Source organism: Dacryopinax primogenitus (assembly GCF_000292625.1).
Source record: "Dacryopinax primogenitus strain DJM-731 SS1 chromosome Unknown DACRYscaffold_27, whole genome shotgun sequence".
Taxonomy (NCBI): Eukaryota; Fungi; Basidiomycota; class Dacrymycetes; order Dacrymycetales; family Dacrymycetaceae; genus Dacryopinax; species Dacryopinax primogenitus.
Genome location: NW_024467224.1, coordinates 123991 through 137595, shown reverse-complemented (window position 1 = coordinate 137595; position 13605 = coordinate 123991). Strand labels below are relative to the sequence as shown.

Sequence of the window (13605 nt, the reverse complement as noted above, 5' to 3'; positions counted from 1 at the left end):
TTACCTGGATAGCTACTACAATGTAGGAGGCATGACATGCACCCACCTGCTGTATTCATCTTGAGCTCCACCTGTTCTCCGGATGGAAGAACGGTCCTGGCCGAGCACCGGAGTCATGCCAAGAACAAGCTGGATAAAGACAATCGAGAGTGTTGACTGAAAGCAAGCACAGGGGCATCGGTATGAGGAGAGTCCGGTCCCATTTTCAGATGACCGTTGACGTCAAAAACGAGAACGTTACTCGGAATAGCAACCCGGTTTAATTTCATTGACAACAGGGTCTCTATTTTGAATCGATTGTTATACGATTCTCAGATGCCATATTGTAGTCCGCTTGCATGTTGTGAAATAGTTAGAGGGCCTGTGCATAGATTGAGAGATGAAGGCAAGTGAGGGCGAAATCAATCAACGGGTTGCCCTGACGACGGCGGTTCCCCATTCAGGATCATCACCGATATATCCGATGCCCTCTAATTGATTATCCTGCACAACATTCTCATGTTCACAAAATGATCTCTGCGTTCGAGTACCTTCCCTCTCGACTCGGCTGTAACTGTCGGTCTCTGAATCTCCTTCCCGAATTCATTATAGAAGTTGGCTATCATCGCCCAATTTCTTAACTTTAAATCACTCACCCAGAATTGGGCCAGGAACGGCAGACTGCCCCTGTGAAAGGGATGATGGATTTGTAGCTCGTGGCATCTGATGACCGCCTGTTACTTGTTTGCATAAAGGAGATACTATTACGTCCAATTCTCTTTCGGCTAACTCTCCAGTTGTGACACCGCCCCCTGTCCGACTAAGACAACGTCGGGGTCAAGCGCCTCCCCTGCGTTTACGTCATCATCATATTTTGCGTCTTCCACCCACCCAAGAGATGCTTTCTTGGGCCCAAAGAAAGGCTTGAGTTGGAGGATCGCATCCCGCGCATCTGGCCGGGGATGTTCTGAAATGACATCCCGCACCTCCAGCAAGGACTTGAAGGCATCCTTGTTCTGCTCCTCCACGACACCATAAACGGACGGTGAACACCCTTTAACGACAATGGAGAACCGATGCCGTCCTCTTCCGTGCATCATACGCGATGGTCCTTGACCAACTGGGACGTTAGACAGCGTCGAGGGCACTGATGTCTGCGCATTTATGGTACGTCGATTGTTGGTTGGCCTGTACAGGTCAAGTTGCATGACCAGCGTGATGTAGCTTCTTGGTTTGTTGGCTCCGTCCTCCGACACGAAGAACCCTTCCTCGTCTGCGTTGAATGACACAGTGACTTCACTTGCCCGGTTTTGGATTTCCAAGAACATGGCAGTCATAACATTCTCATTCAGCTTCTCTTCCCATTGTAGCACAGGCACCCACACATCTAGCTTGGGATAGTTGTGCGACGTGATGACGGCGGCTCCTCGGGCGAACATAATCCATGCGTGCTCCGACGTCGGATGAAAGTCGTGCGACGATCGGACGAAGTGGGTGAAGCGCATGAACGAGTTATGGAATGTCTCGTCGAACGTCGCACTGTTAACGGCATTGTCAGCACGCGAGTTCTGCACAACCGACTCGTAGTTGTCCCCGAGGAGTGCCTTCAGGTTGAGCTAAGGGTCTCAGCAGTCTGATCGGGAGAACGTCAGTGAGAGGTCGTTCTGGTTCTGCCATGCATACACACCTTCACCACTCTCTTGTACAGATCGTTTCGCCTTGATTGATCACTTGACTCTGTCGACCTCATTTGTAGATGTTCATGCCATTGCCATCCGACGTCCTCCCGCGTGAGGTTCGTAGCTGATTCCTTGAATTTGACCGTGTCTAGCTCATTCTTCATCTCCTGGAAGAGAGCTGCAAACAGCGCCGTATAGCGCAACATGTACTCGGAGGGCAAGTTCCTAGGGGCAACAGCACGCACATTTAGCAGGAGGTAGTCACGAACTTCTTTGTTCGGCTTGGGATATGCACCACCTGTAGGCCACATCAGCACAGGACATGGGCCAGTGCGAAGCATACCGTTCGCTGCATTATCGTGCAGAAGGTTGAAACCGGGCCCGAGGCACAGCTTTGAGCATTCGTACATCATTCGCGACTCGCTCATACCAGAACTCTGGACCATGGCCACATAATTGGTATATACACCCCTGCCCCGTTTGCTATTCATCTCATCCAGAATTTTGAGCAGCAGTTTGTGTGAAGTGCCCCGCAGCTCCCCCTTCCACGCCGCAGCCGTTGCTGCAGCCATCACCAAGTAAGCACAACGAAATTACTACTAAATGTGTTGCGAGAGCTCACCGAGTTCTAAGTAGATCGATAATCAGTTATCGCAAGTGTCTATGGGCTATCGCTCAACCGGCTCACGTTGTGCCTCAGCCGTGAAGTCTGGCAAATAGCGACGCGCCTTCCGCGTCTTGAGCAGCGTTGCAAGATAGAAGATGATCATGAGTGCTTTGCTGGAGCGATCGTGTCTCGACAGCACGCACGTGAGGCAATGACGGGCTCGCAATTCCTCGTTTTGACAGCCTCCCGCAGCAACACCTCCAGGTCGGGATGTTTTTCTATGAGGCGGGTCGCGTTTTCCACGTCAAGGTAATTGCGATTGAGCGACGGCGAGTTTTTCACAATGCGTTGCAGCAAAACAGCGAGTGCATCTATGTTCCCATAGGCCTCTGGTGGACGTGACAGTGCCGTAAAGACCTTGTCATTCAACATAGCGATCCTATCCCTCTCCAGGTCGTCATGAGCCGATGAGTTGTCAGTCATACGCGCATACTCGGACGACATCATCAATGATTGTGGTGGTGGTGGTGGTGGTGGTGCTGCTGCTGCTGCACTACCAGAAGGCGATGTGCTTCGCTTTCGCTTCAATGAGGACATGGATCGAAACTGTATTCAAAACTGTATTGCGTCCCTCCTATATTCGTTACTCAGGCTTTCAGGGTGAGTCTCGGGTCGAATTTGGACCCGTCGAAACCTGGAAAGCACTGCCTCTTCATACTAATCTCTCTTGACTAAGCCACCCCTTCCTTTTTCCGTTCCCAGTCTCCTGTTTGTAGGACACACTCTTGAAGCACTTTTCTCAAATCTCATTCCACATCCTCTCCCCCTCCCCCAACATAAGGTCTCAGGTCTAAGAGAACGGCAGCCTCCCCTCGCCCAACGGCCTCGCCTCCCTCTTCGACCTCGCTTCCTCCCTCAAGCCTTCGGGGATCCATTCGAGCGGGAAGTCGGCCCGCCGGAGATGGGTGTGCCGGGGGTGCTTGCGTTCTCTGGCGTGGATGTGTCGGGTGTCGAGGGGTACTGAGAGGAAGTATGTGGGATTGCGCTGTCTTGCGTGAGCGAGGGTGCTGGGGTTACCCAAGAAGGGGGGGGGGCGTGGCGTACCTGGGACTCCATAACCAGCAAATCGAGTTTATCGCTACACCACTTCGAGTTCTGGAGTGGTTCAGGGAACATCTCACAGCTAATCTTGATCCACCCTTCCCCGCCCTCCTTTTCCTGTTCTTCAGGGGTGACACCCGCGTCCGTAGGAGGGTAAGGGCTCCATCGGGCTCCGGAGAGAAGCTTGAGCTTGTGCAGCGCTGCGGGGGGAAGGGAGAGACAGGATACGGGGCAGGTGAGGACGACTTTTCGCGTGGCGGGGTGCTGCTCGCCGTTGTAGTTGAAGGTACGGATGCGGAGGGGAAACAGGGTTTGGGGCACGAAGGGCTGGCGGTATTCTACGTGAGTGTTAGGAGGGCGTAGCGTCTGCGTCGGGAGAAGGATGGGGCGTACTTTCTAGCTCTGGACCTTCGACTTCTATGTATCGCATGTACTCTACGTACTGCCGATCCGAACCGAGCATATCATGCCCCACACTAGGGATATCATCGTACCCGAAATCCCTAAAGAAGCGCATAAAGTCCTCGTCCAGTATCCCCTGTGTGGTGCGCGGAGGAGAATGTACCATATCCGAGGAGTCGAGTTCCCATTCCCTTGGAGTAGGAGGGAGAGAAGGGTGCGGAGTGAGGGAAGTGGTACGCGGAGGGAGGAGGGCGGCGTGTTCCCGAGCTTTGATGGTGTGCTTTGAGAGGGTAAGCCGGTCTTGTCGTGGGTACCTGAGAGGGGTGACGTGTAGCTGACGGGTGAGGCGGGGGAGGCAGCGCTGAGTCAGAGAAGGGGATAACATCGTGTGCTCAGTGAAGGGAGATGAAAGGGCCGAAAGAGGAAAGAGTGAAATTCATGAGAACACTGCCACTCGGAGTTGTGAATACCGGATAATCTCCCTTTACCGTGAGGATGAGCATATATATTAGACCACGTCAACCTTTTACTTTTTATTTATTCTAATTTGATATAAATATACTACAGCCACACCGACGTTGATAGTAATTGAGATGCTACATGATGTACCCCTTGCTGTGTGTTACCTGCGTGGAATTGACTCCGTGCAGTGCCATCATCTCTCTATCGCGCAGCCACGCAACTCTCTACTCCAAAGGTTGTGTACACAGCGACGACACCCAACTCACGCTTCTCTACACTCGAATAATACCTAGACGATCACTGCTGGCAGCAACGTCAACTTCAACTTCTACACAACACACAATAACATCAACCACCATCTCACATCAACAACACCTCAACACCGGTCAAAGTCCACCCACACAACAGGCGCACAAGCGCCATGTCCACCCCAAACCCATTCGACGACGACTTTGACGCACTCGTCTCCTCCTCCAACCCTGCTGCCCGGCCCTCCCAAAGCCCAGCACCACCCTCCCGCGCCCGTTCCCAGACGCACCAACACACCGTTCCCGAAGCCCAAGCACTTGACCCTTTCTTCGGGGACGAAGATGATGAGGAACCGTATACTGCTCAAGGGCAGCGGGCGCCTTATTCTATTCCTGTCAATCAGAGTTTGGCCACGATCGAGCCTGATGACGTGGACGATGGCGATGGGCGACAGGTGGTGTTTGACGCTTCTTCGAACGGGATGGGCAATGGGAATGGGAATGGGGGGAAACGCGCGCATGGGATCAACTTTGGGCCTCTTGGCGCACTGGGAAGAAGAGGGTACAGAGCGAACGATAGCAGAGAGCAGGATATGCCTTTGACTGCGGCGGCTGCTCCTCCTGCTGGGGTGGAGCAGGATGGCCCGTACATCGGGTTGGAGGAGCTGCCGCCTACCCCCAAGCAGCCGAAGGAGCGCTGGGCGGGCAGGGGCTGGCGCTGGCCTTGGGAGAAGAAGGTCGTCTTGGAAGGAGATAGGATCGTTAGGGTTAACGACGAGCGGACGAATGAGGAAGTCGGGTTTGAGGGGAACTACGTTTCCACCAGCAAGTATAACGCTATGACGTTCTTGCCCAAGTTTTTGGCTAGTGAGTCTCTCGCGTTGACGTTTTTGGGTTGGGAGCTTGGGAGACTGATGCCACGCAGGCGAATTCTCGAAATACGCAAACTTGTTCTTCCTCTTTACGGCTTGTATACAGCAGATACCGGGCGTATCCCCAACCAACAGGTATACGACGATCGTCCCCCTCGGACTTGTACTCCTCGCTTCCGCATTCAAGGAGATGGAAGAAGATCTTGTGCGTCCTGCGTCCCGTCTTCCTAACCGTCGCTAACGCTTGGTGTCGCCTACCAGAAACGGCACCAGCAGGATAATGACCTCAATTCCCGCAAAGCCAAGGTCCTCCATGGCACCGCCTTCCGCGACGTGGCGTGGAAAGCGATCAGAGTGGGTGATATCGTCAGGCTGGAAAACGACGAGTTTATCCCTGCTGACATGCTCCTCCTGAGCTCGAGTGAGCCAGAGGGGCTATGTTATGTCGAGACAAGTAACCTAGACGGGTAAGCCTTCCTCCTTTCCGTTCCGTTCGAGCGCCTGCTGATCCCATGCGCAGAGAGACCAACCTCAAGATCAAGCAAGCACATCCCAAGACCGCGCACCTCACTTCCCCCCTCGCAGTAGGGTCGATCAGCGGGACGCTGCGCTCCGAGCAGCCAAACAACTCTCTCTACACGTACGAAGGCACGCTCTCCATCTCCTCCACCTCGGGGGAGCTCATCGTCCCCCTCTCACCTGACCAGCTCCTCCTCCGCGGTGCGCAAATGCGCAACACCCCCTGGGTGTACGGGCTCGTCGTCTTCGCTGGCCATGAGACGAAGCTCATGCGCAACGCGACTGCCGCGCCGATAAAACGCACCCAGGTGGAGAGACAGGTCAACCTCCAGATCGTATTCTTGTTCATCGTACTCCTCGTACTGAGTATCGCCAGCACAGTGGGCAGCAGCGTCAGGACCTGGTTCTTCTCCAGCACGCAGTGGTATCTCTACCTCGCGGCGGACGCCCCAAGCCGGATAAAGGAGTTCCTGCAAGGTACGTCTCCCTGCCCACCCGGGAAAAAGCACTAACCCAAAACAGACATACTGACATTCGTGATCCTCTACAACAACCTCATCCCCATCTCCCTCATCGTCTCCATGGAAGTGGTCAAGTACTGGCAAGCGCAGCTCATCAACTCCGACTTGGATATATATTATGAGAAGACGGATACGCCGGCTATATGCCGGACGAGCAGCTTGGTAGAGGAGCTCGGGCAGATAGAGTTCGTCTTCTCCGACAAGACTGGTGCGTGTGTTCCCTCGTGTGCGGAAGGCGCTGAACCTGAGGCTAATGCTGACGGTGACAATGCGCAGGCACACTGACGAGAAACGAGATGGAGTTCCGCCAGTGCTCCATCGCGGGCGTCGCCTACTCTGACGTGGTAGAAGAGCACAAACGCGGAGAGCAAGGCCCGAACGGGGAGGTAGAAGGCGGGCAACGGACGTTCGAGGAGATGCGCACTCGCTGGCGGAACGGTGCTGGGGCAGAGGTGGCTGTCATCAGGGAGTTTTTGACTCTGTTGGCTGTGTGCCACACGGTTATCCCCGAGATGAAGGGGGAGAAACTTGTCTATCAGGCTAGTAGTCCGGACGAGGCGGCGCTTGTTGCTGGTGCTGAGCAGCTGGGGTACAAGTTCTTCGTGCGTCTCCCGTCCCCCCTCTTCCTCCTGGGACTGTAACTAACAGGCGGGCGCAGATGAGGAAACCTCGTTCCGTCTTCGTCGAGATCGGGAACAAGGCCCGCGAGTTCGAGATCCTCAATGTGTGCGAATTCAACTCCACCAGGAAGCGGATGAGCGTCGTCGTCCGCGGTCCGGACGGCAAGATCAGGCTGTACTGTAAAGGCGCGGACACTGTCATCCTCGAGCGGCTCGCTGCGGACCAACCGTATACGGAACCGACGCTTATCCACTTGGAAGACTATGCGACCGAAGGCCTGCGCACGCTGTGTCTCGCCATGCGGGAAATCCCAGAGACGGAATATCGTACCTGGGCTGCGATATACGAGCAAGCTGCGGCGACAGTCAACGGCCGTGGAGAAGCGCTCGACAAGGCCGCGGAGGCGATCGAGAAGGACATGTTCTTCCTCGGCGCTACCGCTGTTGAGGATAAGCTGCAGGAGGGCGTGCCCGATACGATCCATACGCTGCAGCAGGCTGGCATCAAAGTTTGGGTCTTGACTGGTGATAGGCAGGAGACGGCGATCAATATCGGCCTGAGCTGTCGGTTGATCTCGGAGAATATGAACTTGGTGCGTCTGGGTACGAGCCGAGTGCAGGGCGTGGCTGATGCAGCAGCGTAGGTCATCGTCAATGAGGAAACGGCAAATGATACTAAGGCGTTCATCGAGAAGCGCCTTGCGGCTATCAAGACCCAGCGATCTGCTGGAGAAGGAGAAGAGCTAGGACTCGTAATCGACGGGAAGAGCCTGACCTACGCTTTGGAGAAAGAGATCTCTCCTGTCTTCCTCGAGCTTGCAATCATGTGTAAAGCCGTTATCTGCTGCCGAGTCTCCCCCCTGCAGAAAGCGCTCGTCGTGAAGCTTGTCAAGAAGAATAGGAAGAGCATCCTCCTAGCTATTGGCGATGGGGCGAACGATGTTGCTATGATCCAGGCTGCGCATGTGGGGGTTGGGATCTCTGGTGTGGAGGGTCTGCAGGCGGCGCGAGCGGCGGATGTGGCCATTGCCCAGTTTAGGTTCTTGACTAAGCTCCTGCTTGTACATGGTGCTTGGAGCTATCAGCGTTTATCCAAGCTCATTCTATGTGCGTGGAGCAAGTTGTGGGGGTTTCTTTTACGCTGACACGCTTTGTAGACTCGTTCTATAAGAACATCGTCCTCTACATGACCCAGTTCTGGGTATGTCGTCCTCCCAAAGGAGCAGATCGTACACTAACGCGTTACCAGTACTCTTTCTTCAGCAACTTCTCTGGACAAATCGCATACGAATCTTGGACGCTCTCTTACTATAACGTCATCTTCACCTTGCTCCCTCCTTTCGTCATGGGCATCTTCGACCAGTTCGTCAGCGCCCGGATGCTCATCCGGTACCCGCAAATGTACCATCTTGGTCAGGCGAACGCTTTCTTCAGTACGCGCAATTTCTGGGAATGGATGGGGAACGCGTTGTATCACAGCATCGTACGTATCATGCTGTCTGCCAAGTTGATCAGATACTCACACCAGGCAGATTCTGTTTGGCTTCTCGGTCATCCTTTTCTGGGGTGATCTCAAACAAGCAACGGGATATGATTCAGGGCATTGGTTCTGGGGCACGACCTTGTACCTGGCTGTCTTGCTTACGGTACTCGGGAAGGCAGCGCTGGTATCAGAGTAAGTCACCAAAATCCCAAAGTATTCGTATGCCTAACATATTCACAGTCTGTGGACAAAATACACCCTCATGGCCATTCCGGGCTCGTTCCTCTTCACAATGATCGCCCTTCCTATATATTGTTTAGTTGCCCCTCTGGTCAATTTTTCAGTGGAATACCGGAACATTGTTCCCCGACTGTGGACAGATCCAATTTTCTATTTCACGATCCTCGTACTGCCATTCATTTGCCTCGCTAGAGACCTCGCATGGAAATAGTGAGTCAACTTCTGAATGGCCCATCATTTTATGCTGACTCTCTTCAGCTACAAGCGAACATACCGTCCTCAACCATACCATATTGCGCAGGAGCTACAAAGGTTCAACATTCCCGACTACCGACCTCGGCAGGAACAGTACGTCCCTTGAGTTATATGTAGCCTCCAAAGTCGTCTGACCATTGAACAGATTCCAGAAAGCTATCAAAAAGGTCCGCGCGGTACAACGCATGCGGAAATCGCGTGGCTTCGCCTTCAGCCAAACTGAAAACCCGGATCGACAAGAGCAGGTGCATCTTGTTCGGGCATACGACACGTCTCAACAGTTTGAGCGTCCCACCGGATTGTAAAACTGCAGATGGACAATGGTCCGAACAGACCGAGATTTTGGGTCGCTCAACGATCATTTCCCTTGGACTGACTGTAGCAGCATGTGTAATCGTATGTTAGACGCAATGAATTATACCGCCGGGCTCGTCCTGTACATCTTTCTAACACACTCTGTTCGGTCTTGATTTAAGTAGACATGATGCTTCCTGGGACAGTGCAGTATGCACTTAATTTGTGTCCCCCAGTTCCTCGAGGTTGCCAAGGGGACTCTTGGCGGACGAAAAGCGTAGATTCCGCATCGGGCGCTTCTTCGAGTCAGCTCCTTATATATAAGCGAGCCCTGATTTGACGCGCAGCTTTCACGCTTTCCCCACGCCACCACGGCCATATACCGACACTGGTTAGACCAGTGGGTACATTGAAGCTCTTTCATAAGGTATGTTTTATGTACATTGAAATATGACATGTGACTGAGAATGTCATTCAGGAACGCTCTGAAGATGGCGAGAGGTGTCAAACGGTCGAGAGCGCAGGTTGAGAGCGCCGAGGAGCCTACGCTTGCCAAAAGCAAGAAGCGCTCTCATACACTGAATCATGCGCTTACAGACGATGCTGGAGACCCAGTGTCAGGCAAAAGCGCCGGTGTTGTTAACCCGCAGAAGGCAAAGAAGGTGAGAGGAAGGCGGGGCCAGCTCGCTTTCATCCTCCAGGCACCGACGGAAATCGTCTTACAAGTGCGTTCTCTGTGGTCTTAGAGTATCATCGTGAATAATCTCAATCTAGATAATGTCCCATCTTTGGCCGCTTGATATCCTCAACCTTTCGTATGCAGACAAGGAGCTCCGGTCCATGCTGACCGCACCGAACAACAAGTTCATATGGGAAGCGGCAAGGGCTAACGTCCCTGGACTCCCGGAATTACCGCCGGACTTTACAGAGTGGGGATATGCGAGGTTACTTTGGTTCAACGAGTGTGATGTACCCAAATCTTCCTGACCGAAACAAATGTTTGCTTACGGGCTCGACAGATGTGTGGTTCTCGCTTGACTCGGAAGCCAGAATTTGCTCTCCTACGCATTCGTCTGTGCCCGAAGTGTTCGAAGAAGCAGTACGTCTTAATTACCTTATATCACGAATCCATGAATAACTATGTGCTCTCCCAGTGTGATAAACGGCTTTCATCTCCACTGGCCGCGCGACATAATTAAACCGTTCGGGGACCACACAGCCCTCCTCCCGAATTTCGTAGGAGACTTCTTCGAACCCGCTCTAAAGCGACTGGCACGACGCGTACAGAAGATCAAAGGTACACCGCGATGGGAGGTATGGGAGAAGCAGCGGAGAACGTTCATCGAGAAGGTTCAAGAAGTAAGCGATGACATCTCACTGCTCAGAATGTACCTGATGAAGGGACAGCATGGCAAAGCGTTGTCTGAATGGATAGTTGAGACGAACCTAGCTGCGAAGGAAAAGTCGATTCAGATGCAGATGAGGCGAAGAGAGGCGTGAGTTCGACTGATGCCTCCGTTGATGTCCAATCTCACGTACTTCACAGTATTTCAGAAAGATTGATAGGATTAGGACATTCACCAGAGGATGTGGCTTCGATACTCATGCAAAAACAACGTCTTATCTGTTCGTCGGAAGAGGTCACGGAAAAAAGTAAAGGATCTTCTTCATGTCGGAAATTGAGCTTACGGAACCTCAGATTGGCCTCGAATACAAAAGATTCTGGAGGGAGTGCTCCGAAACATCAAGGAGGAACGCATAAAAGCCACTCGCGAAGATGAAATTCGAGACAGTCTGAAGAGGGTCTACTGTGAATATTGGGCAAGCCTACCTCCTGGAAAAGACAAACACACCATGCCGCCGGTCCTGGACTTTCTGGATCTTCCTTCCTCCCTTCGATTGCTGTACAGGCATGATGCATCTGGAGTGGACATGAAAGCCAGTTTCAGTAACTCAATCGCTCAAATTGAGCAGGATATCGAGCTCTTCCGGAGCGTGTTGCGACGTGATCTCTTTTTGATGTACGATACCTACGAGCGCCAGCAATCCTTCGCCGCTTGGGCAAAGGACGACACCAATAAGAACGATTTCACCCGATATCGATTTCTGCGACGTGCCACCACGGTCTTCGTTTTCTCACAAGGCCGGGTTGGCACACCAGTACACTACGACTCTCTTTTCTCTCATGCATTCGAACCGGACCACACGCGAGGCCAAACTCCGAACTTGCTTGCTAAGTGGGATGACCTGAAGCAAATGTTGAGGGTAGATACCCACGCAATCGAGATCATGGAGCGTATCGTCAAGCGCGCGAAGCTCAATCCTGCTACGACAACGATTGATGATTTGGAGAGTCTAGGAGCGGGTTTTTCGCGTCCGAATATCGACAAGCACGATCACCCAATTACGTGGCGTGAACTGGTATGCCCTTCTGCTATTGACGTTATCAGAGCTGATCTGTTGCTCGCAAAGTACCATGAGCTCATGACGTTGCAATGCTCTTGGGTGATATCAGCCGACCCTTGACAGGCCTGGCGAAGTCCATCTGCTGAAGATGTCGGTTATCGGGCACTTGTATAGTACCACGAGAAAACCAATCGCCCACCTGTCTCAGGTCGCGACTGTACTACAGAATGAAATAAACGTTGTCCTTGATCGACGGCGCGGGTACAACTCCGGTATTCGGCGACATTCCCGATCTGGGCAATGAACGCCCGAACCACACGCCGGCCTTGACGAGTGCGGGTAGATAGCTGCATACTTGTTCAACTTTGGTCCGAGTCCGTGGAGACGAGCAGTCTAATATCATAGGAGTGATCATTGCCCATGTGAAGATAAATAGGGTTCAGAATGTCTTAGTTTGTCTCAACGACAAGTGCAGTTTGTGCATGTCAATTTTGAGCTGAAAAGGGGCTCTAACCACTCCTGTTCACCATATCTTTTCATCCGTCCCTCTTACTCTGGTCATAAAATACAAACATCCTACCGACTGCAAATGTCTCGACCTGGAGGACATATGGCTCCCATCACAAGTCGCCGCATGCTGGACGAGCTCTGGAGGCTGGTGTTGGAGGAGCTTGTGGAAGAGAATCCCACTCAACTAACGATCGCCCCTTTACTGCTAGTGTGTAAGGCATGGAAGGTGCGTTCCATTCTCCCGAAAGACGTTCGTCGACGAATCTGAGGCACGTACAAGACTTGCGGTCAAAGCCTGCTATATCGACACCTCTGTTTCTCTGGGATCCGGCAGCTCAGAGCATTCTACGAGCATCTGTTCTTCCATGCCACCGAGGGGCGCTATCCCGGTCTCTACACGCAGACGTTTACACTCTGGACACGAGGACTCGTTCTGCAAGAACTGTCACACTATGTCCCTCGTATGCTTGGGTACTTGCACAACATCCGCGCATTCCATGCGCAGGAGCTCGACATCTGCTCATCAATTCTTGAGCCACTGGACGTAGTCGCTAAACGCACTCTTTGCGAGCTGTCGCTCACGCTCTGCTCAGCCGAAGCCGATGGAGCGATCAATCTTGCGATCGTATCGCGTTTCACAGGCCTGAAGAAGCTGCAACTCAGGATGAACTGGGGCGCTGATTCTACTGTGTTTGCAATCGGCCGTGCACCTGGATTCCGCATGCCTCGCCTCGTTTCCCTCGCGTTGTCTTCGCCACGCGTACCACCCGTACACGAGTTCTTGGCCTTCTTACCCCGCTGCGAACTTCCAGCACTCACAAGCCTTGATCTTGACTTCCCCCACCTTACCGCCGATGGCACTGCCTCTCTCCAACCAGTCTTCGAGAAGCTTGGCTCCCAGCTAAGGCACCTCAGCTACAATGTACCAGAAGCTGCCCGACTTCCTCAAACAGCCCTCGTGCTGTCCCCGAACCTTGAGCTCATAGAATTCAAGACGGCCGCACCGTCCATCGACCTCATCCATATCCTACCCGCTACTATCCAACAGATCAATATCCCAGTCGACTTCTCCTTCTCTGAGGGGCCGGCCGGTGTCGTCCGGTTCTTGAACGACTGGCTAGCGGAGAATCCCGCAGATTGCAGTCTGCGTCGCGTCCAGTTGACTATGAAAGGGCTACAGCGATTCGATTGGAGGACCGTTGGGTTGGTCTCCCCGGTATTTGCTGGTCAGCTCATGACCTCCGCGATCCTATTGGGTGCCCGCGGTGTTCACATTATCGACGGCTTTAAGAATACGCTAATCATGGTTGCCGCCAGTCAGCTTACAGGGTTGTGCTCATAGATCGGTATATACGATAGTATCTGGCTATATTTTCTTCAGCGATTCTTCTGTATCGGTGTACCGTT

At 53.0% G+C, this 13605-nt stretch overlaps 5 protein-coding genes across 5 annotated transcripts; 3 read left to right on the top strand and 2 right to left on the bottom strand.

Annotated features, from left to right (window-relative positions):
• Positions 1–764: 764 nt before the first annotated feature.
• On the bottom strand, positions 765–2862 carry DACRYDRAFT_112509 (uncharacterized protein; the record flags this gene model as incomplete). The annotated part of the gene is made up of 5 exons (XM_040769435.1): positions 765–1595; positions 1667–1956; positions 2002–2220; positions 2281–2286; positions 2469–2862. The coding sequence occupies 5 exons, from the start codon at positions 2860–2862 to the stop codon at positions 765–767; spliced, it is 1740 nt and encodes a 579-aa protein (XP_040623601.1).
• A 253-nt stretch (positions 2863–3115) lies between these two features.
• On the bottom strand, positions 3116–3883 carry DACRYDRAFT_60093 (uncharacterized protein; the record flags this gene model as incomplete). The annotated part of the gene is made up of 3 exons (XM_040775612.1): positions 3116–3310; positions 3370–3704; positions 3760–3883. The coding sequence occupies 3 exons, from the start codon at positions 3881–3883 to the stop codon at positions 3116–3118; spliced, it is 654 nt and encodes a 217-aa protein (XP_040623600.1).
• Positions 3884–5071: 1188 nt separating this feature from the next.
• DACRYDRAFT_60087 (calcium transporting ATPase) lies at positions 5072–9293 on the top strand (the record flags this gene model as incomplete). Its single annotated transcript, XM_040775610.1, has 14 exons — positions 5072–5345; positions 5404–5555; positions 5612–5817; positions 5871–6346; positions 6392–6598; positions 6667–6992; positions 7049–7603; positions 7655–8117; positions 8168–8211; positions 8260–8493; positions 8543–8685; positions 8734–8943; positions 8992–9081; positions 9134–9293. The coding sequence occupies 14 exons, from the start codon at positions 5072–5074 to the stop codon at positions 9291–9293; spliced, it is 3540 nt and encodes a 1179-aa protein (XP_040623599.1).
• A 367-nt stretch (positions 9294–9660) lies between these two features.
• On the top strand, positions 9661–11808 carry DACRYDRAFT_119917 (uncharacterized protein; the record flags this gene model as incomplete). The annotated part of the gene is made up of 8 exons (XM_040770892.1): positions 9661–9709; positions 9761–10007; positions 10057–10251; positions 10302–10381; positions 10437–10641; positions 10690–10778; positions 10829–10935; positions 10982–11808. Exons 2-8 carry the CDS (start codon positions 9774–9776, stop codon positions 11806–11808), a joined length of 1737 nt encoding a protein of 578 aa, XP_040623598.1. The 5' UTR covers positions 9661–9709; positions 9761–9773.
• A 469-nt stretch (positions 11809–12277) lies between these two features.
• On the top strand, positions 12278–13540 carry DACRYDRAFT_119916 (uncharacterized protein; the record flags this gene model as incomplete). The annotated part of the gene is made up of 2 exons (XM_040770891.1): positions 12278–12424; positions 12479–13540. The coding sequence occupies 2 exons, from the start codon at positions 12278–12280 to the stop codon at positions 13538–13540; spliced, it is 1209 nt and encodes a 402-aa protein (XP_040623597.1).
• Positions 13541–13605: the final 65 nt, after the last annotated feature.